The sequence below is a fragment of the Plectropomus leopardus genome, chromosome 3 (assembly GCF_026936395.1).
Source record: "Plectropomus leopardus strain MGB_pleo_1.0 chromosome 3, ASM2693639v1, whole genome shotgun sequence".
In the NCBI taxonomy this organism is placed as follows: Eukaryota; Metazoa; Chordata; class Actinopteri; order Perciformes; family Serranidae; genus Plectropomus; species Plectropomus leopardus.
The window spans coordinates 37,250,001-37,271,901 of NC_142178.1; the positions used below are offsets into that span (position 1 = coordinate 37,250,001).

The 21,901-nt window shown below is 38.8% G+C and overlaps 1 protein-coding gene across 12 annotated transcripts in view; it reads right to left on the reverse strand.

The window, feature by feature from the left end:
• The window catches only part of LOC121942442 (calcium voltage-gated channel subunit alpha1 Ab), a 180,269-nt gene that overhangs the window by 133,477 nt on the left and 24,891 nt on the right, over positions 1–21,901 (reverse strand). For all 12 annotated transcript variants that reach the window (XM_088074917.1, XM_088074934.1, XM_088074933.1 and 9 more), the window contains exon 2: positions 1,185–1,290. In XM_088074917.1, coding sequence (XP_087931043.1) covers positions 1,185–1,290 — 106 coding nt within the window. The remainder of the gene's footprint in view (positions 1–1,184; positions 1,291–21,901) is intronic.

Sequence of the window (21,901 nt, forward strand, 5' to 3'; positions counted from 1 at the left end):
GATGGTTGGTCGATTTCTGTTCACAGAGTTTGTTTATTGGGAAATTTGTAATAAATATTCACTGATTGGAAGATAAGACTTTGGGTTTGATAGATTATGATACAAAATGAGCTGTTTGGGATGATAAATGTTAACCACTGTCAGAGTGCATTTGTTTTATTGTACACTGTTTATTTGTGCTCGTGTGAGCGCTGTCGTGATAACTACTTTCCGAAAAATAACTGTAATAAACAATAATATTGTTATTTTGAGACCACTGATATACTGAAAATATATTAGCATAAAAATGCAGGCACACCCATTCAAAGAGCAATTTAAATTCTTATGAATATTCAGACACTGGAATTGAACTATATGAAAAAAAAATTAACCTTTTTTTGGTGTTTTATTTCATTTTAGAGAAATAGACAAATGACAAGTTATTATACAATTATGCCCACTTTCCTCTACCTACAATTAAAAAAAAATATTAACACCTGTTATGTACAAGAGAGTATTTATGAAGTTATAGTACCTTTACAGTAGCTGACCAGTGTTACTCACTTTCATTAATGCAAAATTTGGCTAAATAGTTGGAATAACCTACATAATAAAAAGCACCAAAAGACATTAGCCTAAATCCAACTTCGAAATAGCTGCAGCTCTCTCATGTTAGTGCAGAGCGTCAGATCGGATTTAGGAACGCAGCCAGAGTCAGAGGGCTGGAGCAGATAGAGCTGCACCACGCCGACTCTGCTTTGCTCCGTGGCTGTCGTCATGGAGACAAGACTGCTGACAAAGGCGGGATCCAAGGAGGTGTCAATCAAAACCTGATCTGCCACGCCCACAAAAACTATTAGAAAACTCAGTTTTCTAATAGTTGGGAACATTAATTTTCACTCAGATTATTGTAGATACAGCTCAGGTTTCCAGAGGCTTTAATGTTTAATGTTGGTGACATTTTTATTAACCAACAAAACAGGCAACATCAGAGTCAGCAAAATAACCACATATTGTACGATAAGTCAATAATGTAAATATCATGACAGGTCTGTGTGTGTGTCTGCTGTAAGTCGCTTGAACCTTTATGTTTGCAAACCATTGTGTGTTTTTCTATCCGTACACACACTGCCTATATGTGAATGTTCGTACTGATCTATTTGTGTGTGTGTGTGTGTGTGTGTGTGTGTGTGTGTGTGTGTTACCAGTCGTTCAGACAGAGGCGTCTTGTCTCCATCCGGAAGATGCTGTTCCAGAGCCAGGACGATGCAGTTTGCAATGATGGTGGTGAGGATCATCCATTCAAACGGAGTGCAGCTGGAGTTAAGGCAAACAAGTTGCACACATGCACACACACACACACACACACACACACACACACACACACACACACACACACACACACACACACACACACACACACACACACACACACACACACACACACACACACACACACACGCACCTCGTACACATTACCTGCACACTGCAATCATTCACACTGCAGACATCAGGCCACCGCTGATCAGCTTCTGTTTAAAACGCAGGACGTCCCGATGACAGCAGTCTGTCTGTCTGCGACCTCTGTGACATTTCCTCTCTCGTGCTCTCTCTCTTCTCACACTCTCATGCTCTCTCATCCCAAACTGTCCAACAGAGGTAAAACTGCAGTGAAAAATAACTCCTTCTTGATCTGTGAGTTATGACATTTTCAAAACTGCATTCAATAATCTGTCCGGCCTTCTCTTAGACCCCAAAAGTCCTTTTGATTCTCTGAAAGTTAAAGTTCAAAAGACAACAATGAATCTAGATACAGAGAGCTCAATGACAACATTCATTTTAAAAGACACATAAAAGATAGAAAACAGGACATACTGAGATGATTTGTTGGTGTAATTATTTTTGTTTTATGTGTTTTTGCTTCGTGGTTTTCCTGCAAAGAGCGACGTGACTCATCTGTTTGTTTAAAGGTTTTTGTAAACACACTTAACTCCACTTGAACTTTACAGAAGCTAATTTTACACTGTATCTAAAGCCTAATCGTCCCTGTACTCATGTCACTGTGACTATTAATTCACCTGAAGTTCCTCAACCCTTTAAAGCCTGGATATCTCTGACAACCTATTTAACCCTTTGAAACCTGACATTTTTTTTTTTAATTTCACTTGAAAATGTGGAGTAAAAGTTAATCAGCAACTTGGCAAGAAATGTCCAATAAATTGCAGAAAATTGGCAAAACAAGGAGGAAAAAATGTCCAGAAAACTATGTATTATAATTACTTATTTGAAATTATGTTGGAAAAAAATTAAAACAATAATTTAAAAAAAAAATATATATATATATATATATATATATATATATATATATATATATATATGTATATAATGTGTTTGTATATTTTGTTTAATTTTTCAACACTTTTTGGGGTAATTTTCTTGTTTGTTTTTATATTTTCTTTTCTTTTTGCTTATTTTCTGAAACCTGGAACGACATCAGTTGTCTTGTGCTGCGTTCAAATGTCTTTTACAAGATATTGAACCTTTTGAAACAGGAGAAAACTGGTTTGATTTCATCTGAAAATGTGGGGAAAAGGCAAAGTGCAACTTGGCAAGAAATGTCCCACAAACTGCAAGAAATTGGTAAAGGGTGACAAAAAATGACCTGATAATTTGCTTTAAAAAGTAAAAAACATATATATATATATAAATTATAAAATAATATAATTATTATAACTATTTATTTTAAATTATGTTACAGAAAAAAATATACTAAAATGTGAATTCATTTTTTTATTTTCAGCATTTTTTAAATTTTCTTTTATGCTTTTATTTTTACTTTCTTTTTTTGTTGTTGCTTATTTTCAGGGGATTTTCTTGGACTTTTAGCTAATTCTTAACAATTTTAGGCCTATCTCTTACTACGTTGCTTACTACCTTCTCCCCACATAATTGCTAGAAATCAAACCAATGTGCTCCAGTTTCAAAGGGTTAATATAACATGTCTTAGACACACACTTTGTTAAGAGACCAGAGGAAAGAAAAAGCTTTAAGAACGATCGGTGAACGCTCCACGTCACAATCTTCTCCTGAAAATCAAACGCAGCAGAAGTGCAGCAACGACTGACATTATTCAATTTAAACTGAAAACGGACTTTTTATCAAAGCGGGACGTGAGTATAAAATTCCTACACACACACACACACACACACACACACACACACACACACACACACACACACACGGGCTGACTCACAGAGGTCGCCTGGTGGAGCAGCCAGCTTTTCACAGCGCTCCATCCAGTCAAGTGTTTGTATGTGTTGTGTTGTGTTGTGTTGTGTTGTGTTGTGTTGTATTGTGTTGTGTTGTGTTACGGTGTGTGTGTGTGTGTGTGTGTGTGTGTGTGTGTGTGTGTGTGTGCCTATGTGTGTGTGTCCATGCCTAAGTAATGGCCGCTGGAGGGGCTAAGATGACTGGATACATCCAGACAGATCAAGCCTGTGCCTAATTGGCCAGTCATTATCCTGTTAGCCTGTGTGTGTGTGTGTGGGGGTGTGTGTGTGTGTGTGTGTGTGGTGGGTGTACGTGTCTATTGTCGTGTTTACCAGATGCAACGTTGACATTGACACTATGGCCGGGAGGACGGCCTCTGTGTGTGTGTGTGTGTGTGTGTGAGCGAGAAGAGGCTGCGGGTTGATGTGAGAGGATGAGACAGGTCGGTCGGAGGAGTACACACTAACAAGACGATGCTGAACTACACTGCAGATGCTGACTGGCAGACACCACGCACACACCGCCTGGTGGAGGGTGCAGCGCTGGAAAGAGCGGGGAACGCACCCAAATGTCATTTTTAGGAGCAAAATGGATTCTGGTTTTGACGGTGAAATCAAACAAAATACAAAAAAAAATAGCAAAAAAAACCAACAAGGTAAAAAGGCTTGGAAAAGTGCTTTAAAAATAATAATTCTGCAACATCATTTTAAATATGTTATTATGATAATTTAAAGTTTTTTTCCCAAGACATTTTTTCATTGCTTTTTGAAAAATAATTTTCTAAATGTACTAATTTCTTGCAGTTTGTGGAACATTTCTTACCAAGTTGCTTATTACCATTTTCCCAATGTTTTTTCAAGAAATCGCACCAATTTGCCAAAGATCAAAGGTTTAAATACTTGTGGAAGTCATCTGAATGCAGCTCAGAAAGAAAAGTTATGTCCCTCCAGGTTTCAACATTGAAAATATATTTTCTATTTTCTTTATAGTTTTATCTGACATGAATTGCACAGCTGGCACTTTGCTAACATGCTGCGGGCAGACCCATTGTGAAGAGTGTGTGTTTCTTTGTGCAGGACATACGGTGTGTTACTGTATATGCAAGAGTGGAAATATTTTGATTTTATTTATATCACATTACACTCCTGCCTATGTTTGTTTTTCACTCAAATCACTGTAAGTAACCAAAGTATGAACAACTGCATGGATTTTGTTGCAAATCAATGTACAGAAATATTATGCAGCCCACAGATTCTGTGTGTTTGCATGTGTGTGTGTGTGTGTGTGTGTGTGTGTGTGTGTGTGTGTGTGTGTGTGTGTGTGTGTCTTCAGACTACATGCTACCCTGCTACACCATCTATTATTCAGCAGACACACACTCTGCTGGCCTAACAACCTGCTGAGAGCAGGAGGTAACACTCCCTCTGTGTGTGTGTGTGTGTGTGTGTGTGTGTGTGTGTGTGTGTGTGTGTGTGTGTGTGTGTGTGTGTGTGTGTGTGTGTGTCCCTCTCTCTTGTTTCCTTCCAGTTCTTCTCCTCCCTGCAGTCTCCCTCTCTCTATCTGTTTTGTCATCTTTCTATGTTTGTTTTTTGTCTGTTTTGTCTTCTTATTCTTCTTGTCTGTATTGATTTTGTTTTCTTTCTATCACACTTTTTCTCTCATAATTTTTCTGTTTTTTTTACACGCCTCCCTCTTTCTCTTACTCACTGCCTCATCCCTCTCCTCCTCCAAATCTAAGTCACCTCCGTCCTTCTCCCTGCACTTCTCGTCCTCCCTCTGTTCCTCGCTGGCCTCCTGTTTTCCAAATTTGATCGCTCACTCTCTTTTCTCCTCACTTTCTCTCCTTCTGTCTCCTGCTTCACCCTGTTCATACTTTTTGAGTGAGAAAGAAATCGGAAGCAATTAAAGAGCAGAAATTTTTGGCAACAGTATTATTGGTGAGCACCGCAAAAAATGTGTGCGTGTGTGTGTGACTGAGTTCCTCTCTCGTTAATTAAAATGGCTTTCTGATGGCCACAAACAAGCCCTGTCCTGCCAAATACAATGACCTCACAGACATGCACGCACGCACGCACGCACGCACACACGCACGCACACACACACACACACCGGTCTCTCCTCCTCCTTTCACTCTTTATCTCTTCTTTCCACTGCAGGCGGCCACTCAAAGCAAACAATCAAACACACACACACACAAACAAAAGCATGTGTATGCAGGCCGAATGAACACATGCATCACACACACACACACACACACACACATATGCAGACATTATTACACTAATGCATTGATACGCATAGGTAATGCTTCGGCGCACACACACACAGGGAGAAAGGGAATATCCACATCAGCAATATTTTGTTGCTCCGTTGCCTATTATTGCACACGCACACACACACACACACACACACACACACACTGTGATTCTGCCAGCAAGTGTATTAACTTATTACAGCGAGAGGGATGACTGGTATTTATGCTCGTGCTCCATTTTTCAGACGAGATATCAAAATGGCTGCAAACCGCGAGGAGTAAGTGAGCAGATACGGAGCGATTACGGTGAACTGACTCTTTAAGCATTAAAGCTCTTTTCTTGTAAAACTAAAAAACTGTCAAACACACTCAGTCTGTGTTATCAGGGATTTGGGATCAGCAAGGTCTGACCTGAAACGTCCCCTGGAGTCCAGTTTGGCCCCGGGGCCCTTCTGACATGTCCTGATTGAGTCACAGACTGTTTCCTTCATGCCTGAACTCTTTGTCAAAGTGTCCTTGGTACTTTCAGACTAATACTGTGCTGCAGGGTTGAGTCCTAAAATGCAGAAATAAGTTAGCATTTAGCGCCCCCAGTTCTTAAATCTTGAAGTCAACGTGTTCTTTAAAAGGTTTTTGGTTAGATGCCTAAAATAAAGTCTGTGGTTAAAACAACCTTTGTCCACCTAATGTCCACAATATTATTATTTTTATTCTGACTGCTTTACATTTTCAAGATACGTATTAATTATCTTTACAGTACTGCAGTCTTTGCAAACAGTGGGCACAGAGGGCTCGTTCGGCAGGAGAGAGGGGTGACATCAGCACACACACACACACACACACACACACACACACACACACACACACACACACACACACACACACACACACACACACACACACACTATCTTCACACCATAACAAAGTGCTCCTGCACCCTTACAGTGTTGAAGAATTTCCTCCACAAAGTCTATAAACTATCTACCTGTTAAAAGTTCATCCTCTGTCAACACACTACAAGCCCAAACCTCCACAAAACCACCCACACCTCTTTAAATATGCCTCCGTCTAAGTCATCCTGTGAAAAATGTCCTCGTGTACCACTTTGCTTGTCTGTGTGTGTGTGTACGGAGGCTGTGTGTGTGTGTGTGTTCGCCCTAGTGTGTTTGTGTGTGTGTTTTCAGCTGATGAGGCATTTTGGCGTGGCGCTGAGGCTGTGCTTTAGGGGAGCTGAGCCTGATGAGGGGGAGATTTTAAATCACACCAAATGAAGCTTTATCAAATAAATGAAACTGTGTAGCACTCGACTCAGCAAGAGTCAGATCCTTTATGGGAGTGACGCAAGCACTCGCTCTCCCTCCCTCCCTCCCTCCCTCCCTCTGTCCTCCCTCACAAACATGCAGAGCTGAGAAACAGCAGGAAGCAGGTACAGGTTGTGCTGGGCGATATGCAGAAAAATAAAGTATCAGAATACTTTTGACCAGATACCTCAATATCAACATTGGTGCTTTCACAAAATATTTAGACATTCTCGTTAGGTGGTTTTGCATTACAGATTTGCGCAAAACTTAAGCGATATTTTCGAAATGTCGATAAAAGACAATTACGTGATGACTACATTTCCACTGAGTGAGTGATGTTATGCAACGTCTCCTCTGACGATAACATTGATAGAAACATTGTCATGAATGTTTAAAACATCAGCAGGTTTATTTCGATTGCAGCCACCGCACTAGCCGTCATTATTTCCAATCAAAGGCGACATAGGCGTGTTATGGCCATATGAGGTCCCAGTGATGGGATATGAGGGATTTCTGGGAGCTGATAGTCCACGATTTCACAAAGGAACTGTGGATTCAAAACTTCCAGATGATCCGTTCAACTTTTGAGGGGTTATGTGATGCAATAACACATCTTATAGCACCTCCTGCATCATATAGAAGCGAAAAAAGTGTTTCCGTTGCAATTTTTTTTCAGAAATATGGCTTTTTATACCACCTCATGCAAGCATAAAAACTTTTTTGCAAGAAATGGAAGTTTTATTGGCATATTTAGGCATTTTTGTTTGTTTTGGCGTATGTTGTATTTGCAAATTCAATTAGGGTTAATGGAAACCCATCATATATCACTTTAGAAATGCTAATATGCCCTTACTTACTTACATTTTACTCTGGTGATTGGGCTGCTTTTGTTAAATGTGAATTACTGCAAGCCAGGGGGATGTATATACAAATATATATATTGAACCTCTGATGATTATTAGATGCTGGCTCAAAGAAAAATACTATTAAAATCATTGGGAAAATATCCCACTTTTTTCTTTGTCAACACCTTTTTTGAATTTTTTTTTTTTTTACCTTTTTTTTTTCTCATGAATCCTTATAACTTTAAAAATATTGTAAGAAATCGCCCTTTTACAGGAAATGCTTGTACACTTAGACCTGCTGTTTGAGGGAAGAATGTGAGCAGTGGCGAGGATTCTGCTGAGAGAGCTAATCCTCCTCAATAAACACACATGAATATAAATCTTAGTTAAATCAACAATCTGAGATGAGACAGGAGGACGAGGCTGGGACGAGCCGGTGGACGAGCTGTGGTAGCAAACAGCATCTGCATGAGCGTAATCAGCAGAGTAAACAGCGGTAAGTGTCCGGTTATAATGTCCGCGCTGCACATCTGCATTATTGAAAGTTACTCGCTCACAGCTGTGAATGAGCCGATGATTGCTGATCAGCCAATCAGCCGACACAAGCACGACTTCTGCCTCAACTGAGCTTCGTTTATTTCATTTCAGTTTTTCATTTTCGTGCTGTATCCTGCAGCTTCTGCAGCTGTGGCAACAACCTACTTTTCCCCACATGCTTAAAGTTTCCTTCTCGCCTTCCTCTGTCACCTTACTTCTGCCCCCCTCTCTTGTTTATCCCTCAATCTGTCTCCTCCCTCTCCCTCTGGTCCTCAGTTTGGCTGCAGAAAGCCTCCTTTTTTTCTTTCTTTCAGACCCTAGAATCACCAGAAGTCGCTCTACATATTCCGTTCTTATTGCTATTCTTATTCAGCCATCTTGCCTTTTCTCCATCCTCTCCTCCTCCTCTACCTCCACCTCCCTTCCTCCCTCCTATCCCGCTCCACTCTTCTCCTCCATGAACCGCTATATATAGACATGTGAAAGATAAAAGGGTGCGTCTCTCTCACTCGCTCTCTCTCTGTCTCTCTTTCCCCTGACCCCAGCTCTTTCTGATTTGTGGAAGAAGCTTGTTTTTTTGCCGAATATCTGCTGTGCCATTTTGCAGGCTGGTAATGAGAACTGCATAGATTCTCTCTTTCCCTGTATTGCAAATACACACACACACACACACACACACACACACACACACACACACACACACACACACACACAAACACACACACACACTCACACACACAGCCGTCCATCACTCTCTTCTTTGGGCTGAACTGAGCCACTCTATCCACCATTTTCAAACTTGAATGGAAACCGCACACAAACACATGCCTCCTGACACACCAATAAAGTCACACACACACACACACACACACACACACACACACACACATGCATGCATGCATAAGTACACAAACAAATTATTCACACACATACAAACACTTGCAGCATCTTCCATGATGCAACTCGAGGAAAGAGTCTCATCTCTGGGGTGTGACAGCTGTACTGCTGAACCAGCTCAGATCGCGGCTTCAGCTGAGGTCCTGGTTCAAACGGCCCGTTTTAAAATGACAAAGTCACAGAGGCCGGATGTTTCGACAGACTGCATATGTAAAACACTTCACAAATTCAAAAGAAACAAGGACCTTATCAGAAAACACAAATGCAGAAGCCACAATGAAAGGGTGCGTCAGTGGTTATTGACCATAGATTGTGACGTTAAGACTCACACAAACCGACATTAAAGAAGCAGCGGCGTTGAAGCTCACTGCTGGCGAGCCTCAAGTCGCCTTGGTCCTGGCCAAAAAATTTGCACATGAACACACCACAAAGAGTACAATTATATACATATGCTCTGTGCCGACACGTTTTCATCTCAAGTTGTCACATGTTGCCAATTTAAAGTGAACTTCTGTGTCTACATATTACGTTCTGAGTATCCTTCTGCGTCTGCTGTAGACGGTCTGGGATGCCACCCATGATGTCAACACAAACACATGGTGGGATTACATCCAACACCTGGACGTCAAGAGGCACACGGTTACGTGTAGGAGAAAAAAAACACATTCGGATAGGAAATGAAAACAAGACTTCCGCATGAAAGTCCAGTGTTTGTTGGATCCATCCATCGCCTTACAGGGACGTTTTGGCTCCATATATTACATCTTTACCGGCAGCGTTTCAACCTGAATCAGGTGGACACAACAGATTCTGTCCAGCCGCTTTCTAAACTGACTGACTGTCGGTATATCATGTCTGCTGCAGGCGCTGTCAGCCGACTACGTCCAGAGGCGTATCATGCGTCTTACACCAAATACCCTAAAAAACAGCACTAATTGATGACTTAGGAATGAGAAGTGTCTGTCTGTGCCTGTGTGAGAGGAAATAACTCCATACAGACGGCTGTTGTCTGCAATCCCCATTTATAAAGGGAAACCGGAAGACCATCTTGTTAGCCTGTTAGAACGTTAACAACACATTTCAATGTTAAAAGATCAAGCCATATTTGACTGTGCACCAGTGACCAACAGCATAAACCATCAGGAAATGTTTCTGCTGAAGAGCTTTATGGCTAAAGTAAAATAGTTATAGAACAATTTTGGTTTTTTTTGTCTTTGTTTTCTTTTCTCACTTCAGTTTTCAGCCCGGCCTAACATACTACCAAATAAATGTTTTGTTTTCAGCAGTTTCAAATACAGCTAAAACGATTTGAGTTGGTCGCTAATTTAATGCTTTGGCTCTTGCATTTGTGTTTCCTGCTTTATTTTCCAAATTTGCAAAGCATTTTGCATATGTACCTCTTGGACATCTACAAAATGCCATAACAGCATTCACTGAAATTTCATCTTAAAGCAACAGAGTTGGTGAAGTCATCCCAGTTCTCTCCTCTGTTTATTTTATTTTAGTTTAATTCAATGTCTGCAAGGATGAGGCCAGAAATGAGATTATATATGATTAGATTAGATTAGAGAAGATCGGATTTTAATTATCGCCATGGGAATTGGGTCATTTGTGCAGCAAAGAAATATGTATAGCATACTGCAAAACAAAAAAAATATACGAAAACAAACGTATCAGTTAAAGCAAAACACAAATGAAAAATAAGAAAATACAGAAATAAAAAAAAGTTTAACAAGACAAGAAGTTACAGCGTACACTCAGGACTGGTTAAGATCAACACAGGATGGGCCTGTTAGAGATTAAAAAAACAAATATAATCTCTCCTTTTAACAGATGAAAGTTCCCCCAGCCGCCATCGCCATGCTGAGTTTAACTCTGGCAGGTAAGCAGCTTCTTTTGTAGGTCAGCCATCATCTGGAGTCCTGTTCTATTTCAACAATCTAGTCGTCCTCTGAATTATTAAATGCGGTGGCTGGTATATTCACCGGCTGCAGAGGACAAAAAGTCCAGCCCCTTGTTTTGACATTTTAAGTTTTATTTCTCTAAAAATTGTCACACTGAAATCATACTTTTGGATTTTGTTGTTCTGTTACCCCAAAATATGGCTTCAGGGCATTTAAGCATTTCTCCTAAACTTATGACAAAGCTTAAAGCCTTTGACACCTGGATAAAGATTTATTTTCTTGTGCTGCATTTTTGACGACTTTCACAAATATAGAAACATTTGATCCCTGAGCAAATTTGGTTTAAATTCTTTAAAAAAAAAAAAAGGCAATGAGCACTTTGCAAGAAATTAGTTGATTAAAAAAAATAATTTTGAAAAAGTAGGAAATGTTTTCCTGAAAACTATATTAATAATTATTATAAATATAGTTTAGTAGTTTTTTTAGTTTTTATTTATTAATGGTTTTATTAACTTTTTAAAATAGTTTTTAATAGTTTCGTATTTTTTGTGCTAACTTTCTTTTTACTAATTTCTAGCAAATGTTTATGTCATTTCTTCTTAAGTTGCTCATTGCCCCCCCCCCTATATTTTTTGAAGAAATCATGCCAATTAGCTCAGGTTTCAAAGGGTTAAAAAGCCAACAAAATGCAACAAAAATAGCCAAGAACACAAAACTTACTGATTACCATTGGTCGTAGAGTTCCAGCAATAAACCACTGAGGTTTCTATTTTAAATTAACAAGAACATTTTGCCATCATTTTTGTCATTATTTAAAATGTTGAATAAAACAAAATGTCTTTATTTTCAAAATACCCCAAAATCCATCTTTCATCATAAGATGTCTTTTCTTCTGACCCTTTTCCTCTTATCCAGCCAAAGGCATCACATCTCTCCACATCTTTTTCTCATGCTATCCTGAATTTAGGTCTCTTTCTTTTCCTCTTAATCTGGACCATATATGCTGGAGGACATTCTTCTCCTGTCCCTGCGTCCTCCCTGTCACTCCTTTGTTCCCTTCCTTCTCCCTTACTCCCTCCATCACACCATCTAAACTCAGCCGCCGGCTGCAGCATCAGCAGCTGCTCACTTGAAAAGAATAAAAACCAGAAAAGTAAAGAGAATAAAAAAGAGTTGTTGGAAGACAAATAAAAAAGGAAAAATGTGGAAATAAGAAGAGGAGGGAACTAAATAAAAGAAAAAGATATGGGTGAAGAATTAACCCATTGAACCTTGGATTAACATCACTTTTCATGTGCTGCCTTCAAATTCCTTTAACATGTAAAACAGCAAACTGGTTAGATTTCTTTTTTAAATACATTGGAAACATGAGCAACTTAGCAAGAAATGTCCCACAAATTGCAAGAAGTACATTTAGAAAATTACTTCTTTAAAAAAATATATCAGTATATATCAGTTTTATTTATTTATTTATTATATATTTTTAAATATTTTACAGAATTATTATCATTTTTATGCAGTTTTTCTTTTTTCTTTTCTTTTTTTTTTTTTTTTACTCTTTTCTTGCTTTTTTCTGGGTCATTACTTCTTAAGTTGCTCACTGCCTTCCTTCCATGTTTTTGAAAGAAACTAAGCCAATTTTCCAAGTTTTCAAGGGGTTAAGGGAGGGGGGATAAGGGGGACCGGAGGAAAGAAAGCAGGGAAGGAGGAGGAAAAGAGGTGAAGGAGTATGGGAGAAAAGAAAATCAAGAGAGCGGACAGAGTGAAAATGAAAGGGAGAAAGAGAGAGAGTGTGAGCTAAAGGTGAGAAAGTGGATGAAATAAAGAAAGGAAAGACAGTAATAAAGGGTAAATTATGAAATGAAAATGGGAGAAGATGACGGTAACAAGGGATATACAGAGGGAAGAAATGAGGGAAGCAAAGAGGGAGAGTAATGAAAATGGTGGGAGTATGAAGGGAGTAATGGAAAACAAAAGGGAATGCAGATGATGGAGAGATGCAGGAAGATCCAAAGGGAGAAATGGAGATATAAAGAGGAAGAGATGGAGGGAGAGATAAAGGGAAGAGGAGGGGAGGATAAGGGGAGGTGGAGATGGAGGTAAAGACAGACGGAGAGAAGGAGGAAGACGAGGGAGAATTGCAGTATTTTTATCATTCTGAGTGAGTGGGCTCCATAAAAGTAGGTTACTGTCAGCAGACAAGGAGCGGCTCAGACACACACACACACACACACACACACACACACACACACACACACACACACACACAGCTACATGCACATCTCTATTTTAGTTCTGCTGAAGCAGCTGCAGTATGTGTCTGCATATGCCTGTGTGCGTGTTTGTGTGTGTTTGTGTGTGTTTGTGTGTGTGTGTGTGTGTGTGTGTGTGTGTGTGTGAGCAGAGAGAGCCTGGAGCATGCTCAGTGAGCCACCAGCTAAACTGTTGGTTCCAGCATCAAAATACCAAGTGCATTGTCCCCCTCAACACACAGTTTTTTGTCGAGCCACAAGCACCACACAGCTTTACAGACGTTCATAACAAAATTACCAGATGACACCGCGTTCTGCGTTTGCGCGGCGATAGAGGAGACGGAGAGAAAGATGATGTGCTGCTGCCGCTGCGCCGCTCTGAGCCGCTGACGGTTTACTCTGAGTTGCAAAAAGAGTCTGAAAAGTCCAGAGCTGTTTTCAGGATGCCCGACTCTGATTCCATCAAACTTAAGTTGCTCCTGACTGGTAGCAATTTCGCTTTCAGCCGTGCTCGTTGTTGCCGTGCAGAACGGTATGACGCGGTGTCGTTGAAGACGTTATGTCAAGAAATAGAAATATTGAGTTTATCGCGGTATGAATTTTTCTAATCATATTAAAAATGATTACTACGCCACAGTAAATGAGCAGCTCAGTATTCAGCTGTAACCCCCTTCAGTGTTGTTGATATGTTACAACATTACACGGATGTAGCGAGTCCTGTTCTGCAGGTCCTATATGTTAGCGAACATGCAAATGTAGCATGGTGGTACATTATGGCTTAGTTGCTGCTGAGCAGAGTTTCACAGAGGAATTACAATGTTATAAAAAACAGACTGACACATGATGTCGTGTATGAGTCCTTATTGTTGGCATTTAGCTGTCGGGTCTGAGCTTATTCTGGCTTTGTTGCATTCTGGTTTATGGAGGCTCCTGCAGGTGTCTTTTCTGTAACCAGTCACCCAATATGTTTAACTACTGAAATAAGCACTTGCTCATCTTTTTTTGTGACACTGACATTAAAAAAATGATTGTTTTTCTCTGCTCAGTGAGATTTTAGCAGGTTGGCAAAATCCACATTATATCCTCATATGTGAAGACTGTGGGCTACTGTCAGTGGAGCTGCAGTTAGAGGAATCAGCATCCAACACAGCAAAATACACACACACAGGTACATACAGTACTCATGTGCACACACACACACACACACACACACACACACACACACACACACACACACACACACACACACACACAGGTCTGATGTGTGAAGAGGTGGGCTAACTAACATCCCACAGCGTCCTGCTAGCTCAGCAGCCGTAAAACTGTCAAGAGAACTGATGACCGACTATTCTGTCTTCTCTCTAACACACACACACACACACACACACACACACACACACACACACACACACACACACAATGTTCACCTTAACCATAAATCTCTAAACATCCCCACCTCCCCTGCCACTTGCTAAACGCACACACGCGCACACACACAAAGGTGCACTTAACACATGCTCGCACGTTTCACGTCAACTCTGCAGATGATGCACGCTCGGAGGGCAGAGGTGTTGCATAAAAATCTTAAATCTGAGAGAAACCCACAATTTGCGACAAGGGTTTCAGATTCAAAAGTAGAAGTGCTGTACAGAGAACTTGCATCCAGTGCCAACACTCAGTGCAAAATGAGAGAGGGAAATTTAGGATTGTGGATGGGCACAGAACATTTTCCTTGAAGGCCTCAGGTTTGTGTCCATACCAGCTTTTCATGTTGTTGATGATGTTACTGTCTTTGTCATAATAGTAGGGCTGTATCACATGATGCATACATTTATTATGTATTTATATTATTTGTTAAGAGAATGTCATATATGGATTTCGTTTGTTATTATGTCGTTGTGCTGTTTTTTTTATTTGACCTTTTTTTATTGCCCTGATATTTATGTGTTGTGATATCGACAACAGTTATTAGTTGATCTGCAAGTTGTGTCCAAAATGAATAAAAACAATTGGTCAAAAAAGCAAACAAAAAATATAGTAGGCGATGAGCAACTTCACAGAAAAACATTAGCAACAAATTTGTTGAAAGTTACAAGAAAATTGCCTGAAAAATAGTTAAAAAGATAAAACAAAAACAAACGAGGAAACTGCCTGAAAAAAATACTAGAAATTAAAAAATTCTAAATATTCTGCAGCACATTTTAAATACATAATTCCAATTATCATAAATATAATTTCTGCCAATTCTCTCCAATTTTATTTAATTTTTTGGCAATGATTTTCTAATATTCTCTCTCTCCATCTTTCTTTTTAAACAATTTTCCAGGCCGTTTTCTCGTCACCTTTTACCAGTTTGCTCATTGCCATTTCTCTCCATGTTTCTGAAGAGAATTCAAAGGTTTAAATACTGTGAAAGGAGTCTGAATGCAGCACAAAAAAAGCTGATGTCGATTCATGATGTCAGTCAGCAGTGAGGACGGGATGCTCTTAGCTCAGCTTTGGCTGATAAAAGTGTATTTCTCCAGAACAATCCTTCCTTTCAGCACTTTTACTGGATCCAAATTCTATCCGACTACACATGTAAACCTGCGGCTTGTCGGAGGATCCACGTGTGTGTGTGTGTGTGGTGCTCGGATCAATAAGATCCGGTTACACTCAGCTGTCTGAGGCAGACGGAGGTTACGCAACATGGATACATGTTACTAGTACTACTACTACTGCTGTTACTAGTTTGATTTCACACATTCTCACTCACTTTCTTGTTTGCGGCTTTGTTGAATCACACATCTCGAGATTCCTCTTCCCTCTTTCCCTTGCTTCCTTTGCTCTGCACATCTTTCGCTCCTTAAATAAATGTGACTTGTTACAATATGTCAATAGCTTATATCCTGTATATTGTACTGCCTGCATCTTTGAGCGGCCGTATAGATAATGAGTGCACACATGCTCGCGTTTGTGTGTGTGTGTGCGCGCGCATGCGAGGTGATTGGCTGATAAATGATGAATGCCCAGGAAATGAGGAGTTCAGCAGCGAGGAGAAGCAAATGCATGACATCAGCAGCTTCTACATTAGTCACCAAATCACATCTGCAGAACGGCGCACTATCCCATTATTTAGTACACTCACACAAGCACACACTCTCGAAAAACCCCGCACACGAACAGCAGCTTTACACACAACGCACGAAAACGCCATCAGAGCGTCATATACATGTACAGTTGGAAAGAAATGCAGAGAGCCATAGTTACAGGGTACTAAATATGTGTGTGTGTGTGTGTGTGTGTGTGTGTGTGTGTGTGTGTGTGTGAGGGGGGTGTATTGGAAGACAAGGCTGGTTGTGCTCGTGCTGCTGTGGTGACTCATCAACCCAGTGAATCACACAGAGATCTGATTTAGAAACAGACTGCATCCACCTGACTGCTGCTTTTACCGGCAAACACACACACACACACACACACACATTTATGCACACTCACAATCTGACGTGTAAAAAACACACCCACATACACTTATGCACATAAACTAATGAAGACATATTTGATGTTTACTAGACTGAAACAATCGTTGTTCTACATCTGAGATTCATTACCTTCACATAAATGTTCAGCTTTTTTACGGCGTATTTCAGTCCAATAGTTTAAACAGATCAAACGGTTACAGGAACTTTCATTTTTTGGGTCTGACTTTGTGAATGTTAAAAAGCTTTAAAAATTGCTGATCAAGAAATGTCACATTGTAACTTCAAGGAGGTGAAATCAGAATAAATAAATTCAGATACATGGTTTTCCAGTTCAAAATACTTCATTCTTATGTCTCTTGTTTGCCCTTTAAAGCTTTTTGGTAACTCATATGAATTAACTGTGTTATATATTTGCTCTCTATACTTTGAAAGAAATAAGTGGGACAGATGGCATGTAAAAAAATAATAATACTAAAAAGAAAATCATGTTCTTGCTCGTCTTCCTACCACTTTTGCATGGTATTTGCAGCACAGCAGCAACAACCAAATACATCAGAGACGTCTCTGACACAGCTGTCAATCATGTCAATCACTGTCCAATCAGGCAGCACTAGTCAAATCTGAATCCAGATTCTGTTACTGTCTGTTTCTCACCTCAGACCTTTCAGAAATATATTTTAGTGTACTGTTTAGCTCTTTAAAATGCTGTATTTTCCTTCATTTGATGCATTTTTTCACTATTTTTAGCTTTATTTTTATTAATATTATCTCATTTCTGTTATGCATTCTGTGTATTCTATTTTTTATCCTTATTTTTTTCTTATTTTTACTGGTAATATCAAGTGGGTTTTATACAAGTGAAGATGCATTTTTATCTAATCTATTCTTATCTTATATATATAATATATTTTATTTTGATTTGCAGTGTTTTATTATGTCTTTATGTTTTCCATGTCTTTTGATGTGAAGCACTTGGTGCATGTAATAAAGATTATTATTATTATTATTTTTATAATTATTATTAAAATATGATAGTTTGTCCAGATTGTGTGCGGTGCTTGGTTTGTGTCTTTTTTTTTTTTTTTTATTGAATCCAGTGATGCGGATTGGCTGGCCATTTTTATTCACATACAGTAACGTGATTAGGATTGCTACAAGGAAACAGAGTAGGCAGGGGAATACTGTTTATTTCACTGATTATTTATCTTATTTAGTGCTGTGTGAATATAATGACAGTTTCAACAAACTTTACACTAAACAACATTATTCTTTTATAAAACTGCAGCTCTAAGATCACCACAACTATTTAAAAGCAAACAAACGGTTCCTGTTAGACCTAAAAAAAGTGTAAAAAAAAAAAAGTGTTATATAAAATGTCACTGTACTTTTTGCAAGCTGGTGTTCATTTTTCTGTTTCTTTTTTTCTTCTTTTTTTTGTGCACTATTCTCTATTCTTTTTCTAGTTTGTATGTTTATGGTCTAAAAAAACATGTTGGAAATAAAGATTTCAATCAATCAATCAATCAGTTGGTTGATACAACTATATGGTAATATCCTCTTCAACTGTACAGATTCTTTGAAACAGTCCCACTGAAACTCACTTAACGTTATGTTAAAATCCAATCAATTACCACAAATCTTAAAACATGTTAAAAACTGCAAAATGTGAAATGTACGTGATAAAATGCTTGTAATGCTGTCTTCTTATTGGGAATCCTGCTGTGTTTTTCTATATTGTATTTCTATTGTAAAACCTTTCTGCAAACAAAATCCCTCTGAGGATTTGACCATGTTAAGACTGAGCTGAATTGCGCCCGCAGATAAAGGCGGGCAGCCTTAAAAACCTTTAATAAGGAGACGACAGCCGGTTATTCTGCCTCCTTGTCCTCCTTTAAAACTAAATCCGTATTACACTGTGGATAAGTCTGCAGCAGAAAAGAAGCCTAACTTTAGCTCGCTCGCTGTCCCCGATGATTTTGACTTCGGCTTCAAGGGATTTCGGAGCGAACTGATCTCCATGCGAAACCTTTCAATTACCAGGTGAGCTCAAAGCGAGGAATACCTGTCTGCTGCTCTGGAAGCGTTTCAGAGGAGGAGATGAGTGCGGGGATGTGCAGTTCAAATAATTAGCCCAATACCAGAGTCCCCTGTCGCCAAATAGTTAATTAAAAGCTCGCCCAGTGTGTGTGTGTGTGTGTGTGTCCAGAGGATTAAAGACTGTAATTATAATTATGTCCTCTCCTCTCTGTCTCTTTTTTCCCACCTTCTCCTAACACATCCTCTCCTGGTATTTTTTACATGCACACAGATTTTTCTCTACACACAGATACACACACACACACACACAGACACACATACACACACACACATGCACACACTCCCAGCTCTGGACCGCACATGGTCGAAATCAGCGTCAGTTTTCTTCCAATTCTTCATGCCAGATTCTAAATAGTCACATTAACAGAAGGCGAGGTCTCCCTGTCACTGTAATGAGTCAAGTTCTCTGTCTGCAGCTTTTACTGCTCATGTTCTCAACAACGAATGTTTGTTGATGGTGATAATGAAAAAAAAAATTTTTAAATTAAATAAAAAATATATATTATAATGTTTTTTTTTTTTACACCATAGCAGAGTCTTTGATCTATTGTTTTTAGATTAAATTTAGAGTAGAGGTTGTTTTTTTTATTATACGTAACCAAATATTTAAGTTCAGATCATCAGAGTTCTTGAAATCACTCTTATTTTATTCATTTATTTGGTCAAAAATATTTCTGTTGAGATATTATTCCTTACAAAAGCATTGTATCTGTAAATGTGTTGCAAGGAAAGTCTAAAATAGCTTCCTATAAGGCACTGACCAGAAGAGATATGGTAAAGTTGCCATGGCAACAATGTTCAAATGTGTTGATGTTGATCAAATCTTTAACGGCAATCCAAACTGTTACCGTTTTTGTTTCATAAATGTTTGGTTAAAAATAAATCAGAGAAAAAGACCAAAACTAAACATTGCAGAATAAATGCAGCCAGAGACACTCAACTTGCTTTGCTTCGAAGCCATTTTTGCAAACTGATTTAAGGATGTTTCTCAGATTTTTAGTTTTTTCTAGGAATTTAGGGCATTTCCAGGATGTTAGAATGTTTCAGGGATTTTAGGCATTTCTGTGAATTTAGCGCATTTCCAGGATTTTAGGAAGTTTCTCAGATTTTAGGTAATTTCTTAGTTTTAGGATGTTTCTAGGATTTAGGACTTTAGGACAAGTCCATGATTTTAGAATGAGTCTGGGATTTTAGGACCTTTCTCGGCTTTTAGGACATTTCCCGGATTTTAGGACATTTCTAGGATTTTAGTAAATTTCTAGGATTTAAGGATGTTTCTCAGATATTCGTATTTTTCTCAGATTTTTTGATTTTTCTAGGATTTTTTTTTAACATTCATAGGACTTTAGTGCATTTCCAGGATTTTAGGACATTCCTAGGATTTTAGGATGTTTCTTGGATTTTAGACATTAGGTGCTTTTTACATGGCTACAACACATTCAGTTGCTGACTTCTCCACAGCAGTAAATTTCTTAGCATCCAGGTAGGACTCCTGCCTGTTTTTGACATCTACTGCACCTAATATACTGATACAACATCACTTCAAAAAAACTCTGAATTATTCCTTTAGAGGACAACACAAAGTATCCACACAGTTTTGTTTAACAGAAAATGTACTTCAAGGAAACTCCCAGAGCCTAAAATAACAGATTTGAATCTATTTCTCTAGCTTATGGAGATATATTAAGGGAATTATTAAAGAAAATACTTTCTTAAGACGTTGTGTCGTTAAATCTGCATCAAGGCTGAGTGCAGTTTCAGGACTATTTAATGTTCAATCTGAGCGAAATGAACGGTCTAAAGCTTTTTGTTCACAGACATCTATCATTTCAGTTTAGATTCAATAATGTCAGAGATTTGCGCATATCCTTGATACAATATAATAAGAAATCCATCCCACTGATTATTGTTGGCTAGATTACAGGAAAAACTGATACATTTGCAGAAAAAAGTATTTCTCCCCTTTTGTGACTTCAGTTTGCATCTGTCTACTTCTCCATCAGTCCTCTCTACTGTGCCACCCGGAGCACGCAGCAGCGCTATGATTGGACGAGAACCCCGGGAGACTTAATGACATCGACATCTCGTCCTCTCTGGTTCAAACAGACGACCTTTGACCTCGAGATCTGAGGCTGTATTGACGTGGCGACCCGGGCTAATGTAGCAGGCCTGCTGATAGACTGAGATAAGAGTCTGTGTGCCGACATGGCTGAGACAGTCCAGTCCTGCAGACTGAAGCTGCAGAGTTCAATTAGGGATCGCTAACAACATTCTCACACATCATTTCGTTATGTGGGACATCGTGACAGAATATTTTACATCCTCGTGTTACTGAGACTTCTGAATCTCTTTAGGTTTAAATATTTCTCCTGCAGGTTTTCTCGCATATTTAGTTTGTTGGTTATTTTTCAGCATTTTCAGACATGAAATAAGAAGATTATTTCAATTTAGGTGCAATCAAACCGAGTGCAGAGAAAACATTTCTAGATGTTAATGCATTTCACACCTGACATGCAGGTTTGCAGACAATCCCAGTTACACAATTTAAATCCGTTTTCAAACATTTACAAAAAATTCTTTCTTTTTTTGAAATAAATCTGTCTGAGGCGATTTTGTTAAATACATTTCAAAGGATAATCTGAAGTAGGGCTGAGGTGAAAAAAGTCTTATCGATATATATCAAGATATACATCAGATCACTATTTCTGTCAAGCTTAAAGGTTCCCTTTAACTCCTCAGTGAGACATTAAGATGTCATAATCAGTGATGCTCGATAATGATTATTTCAACTGATATCGATAAAAGGATAATTTCCATGTTTTCGCGGCCGATAAGATACCGACAACTTCTGTTTGTTTGTTTTTCATTACCTGAGGGTATGAAAGGCTGAGGTGTGGTGAATGCAGATGAATTCAATTTGTTCATTTTCATTAAAAAAACGACATTTCAGACAAAAAGCTGGGGCAGAACGAGAAAAAAAATATTATTATAATATATTATTATTAATATATATTAAGTTTGCATTTTCAGACCCCCAAAAAAAACCGCATGTAAACTGCCCTTGGACTACATCTGTTTATAAATGTTGGTATAATGCATATTAA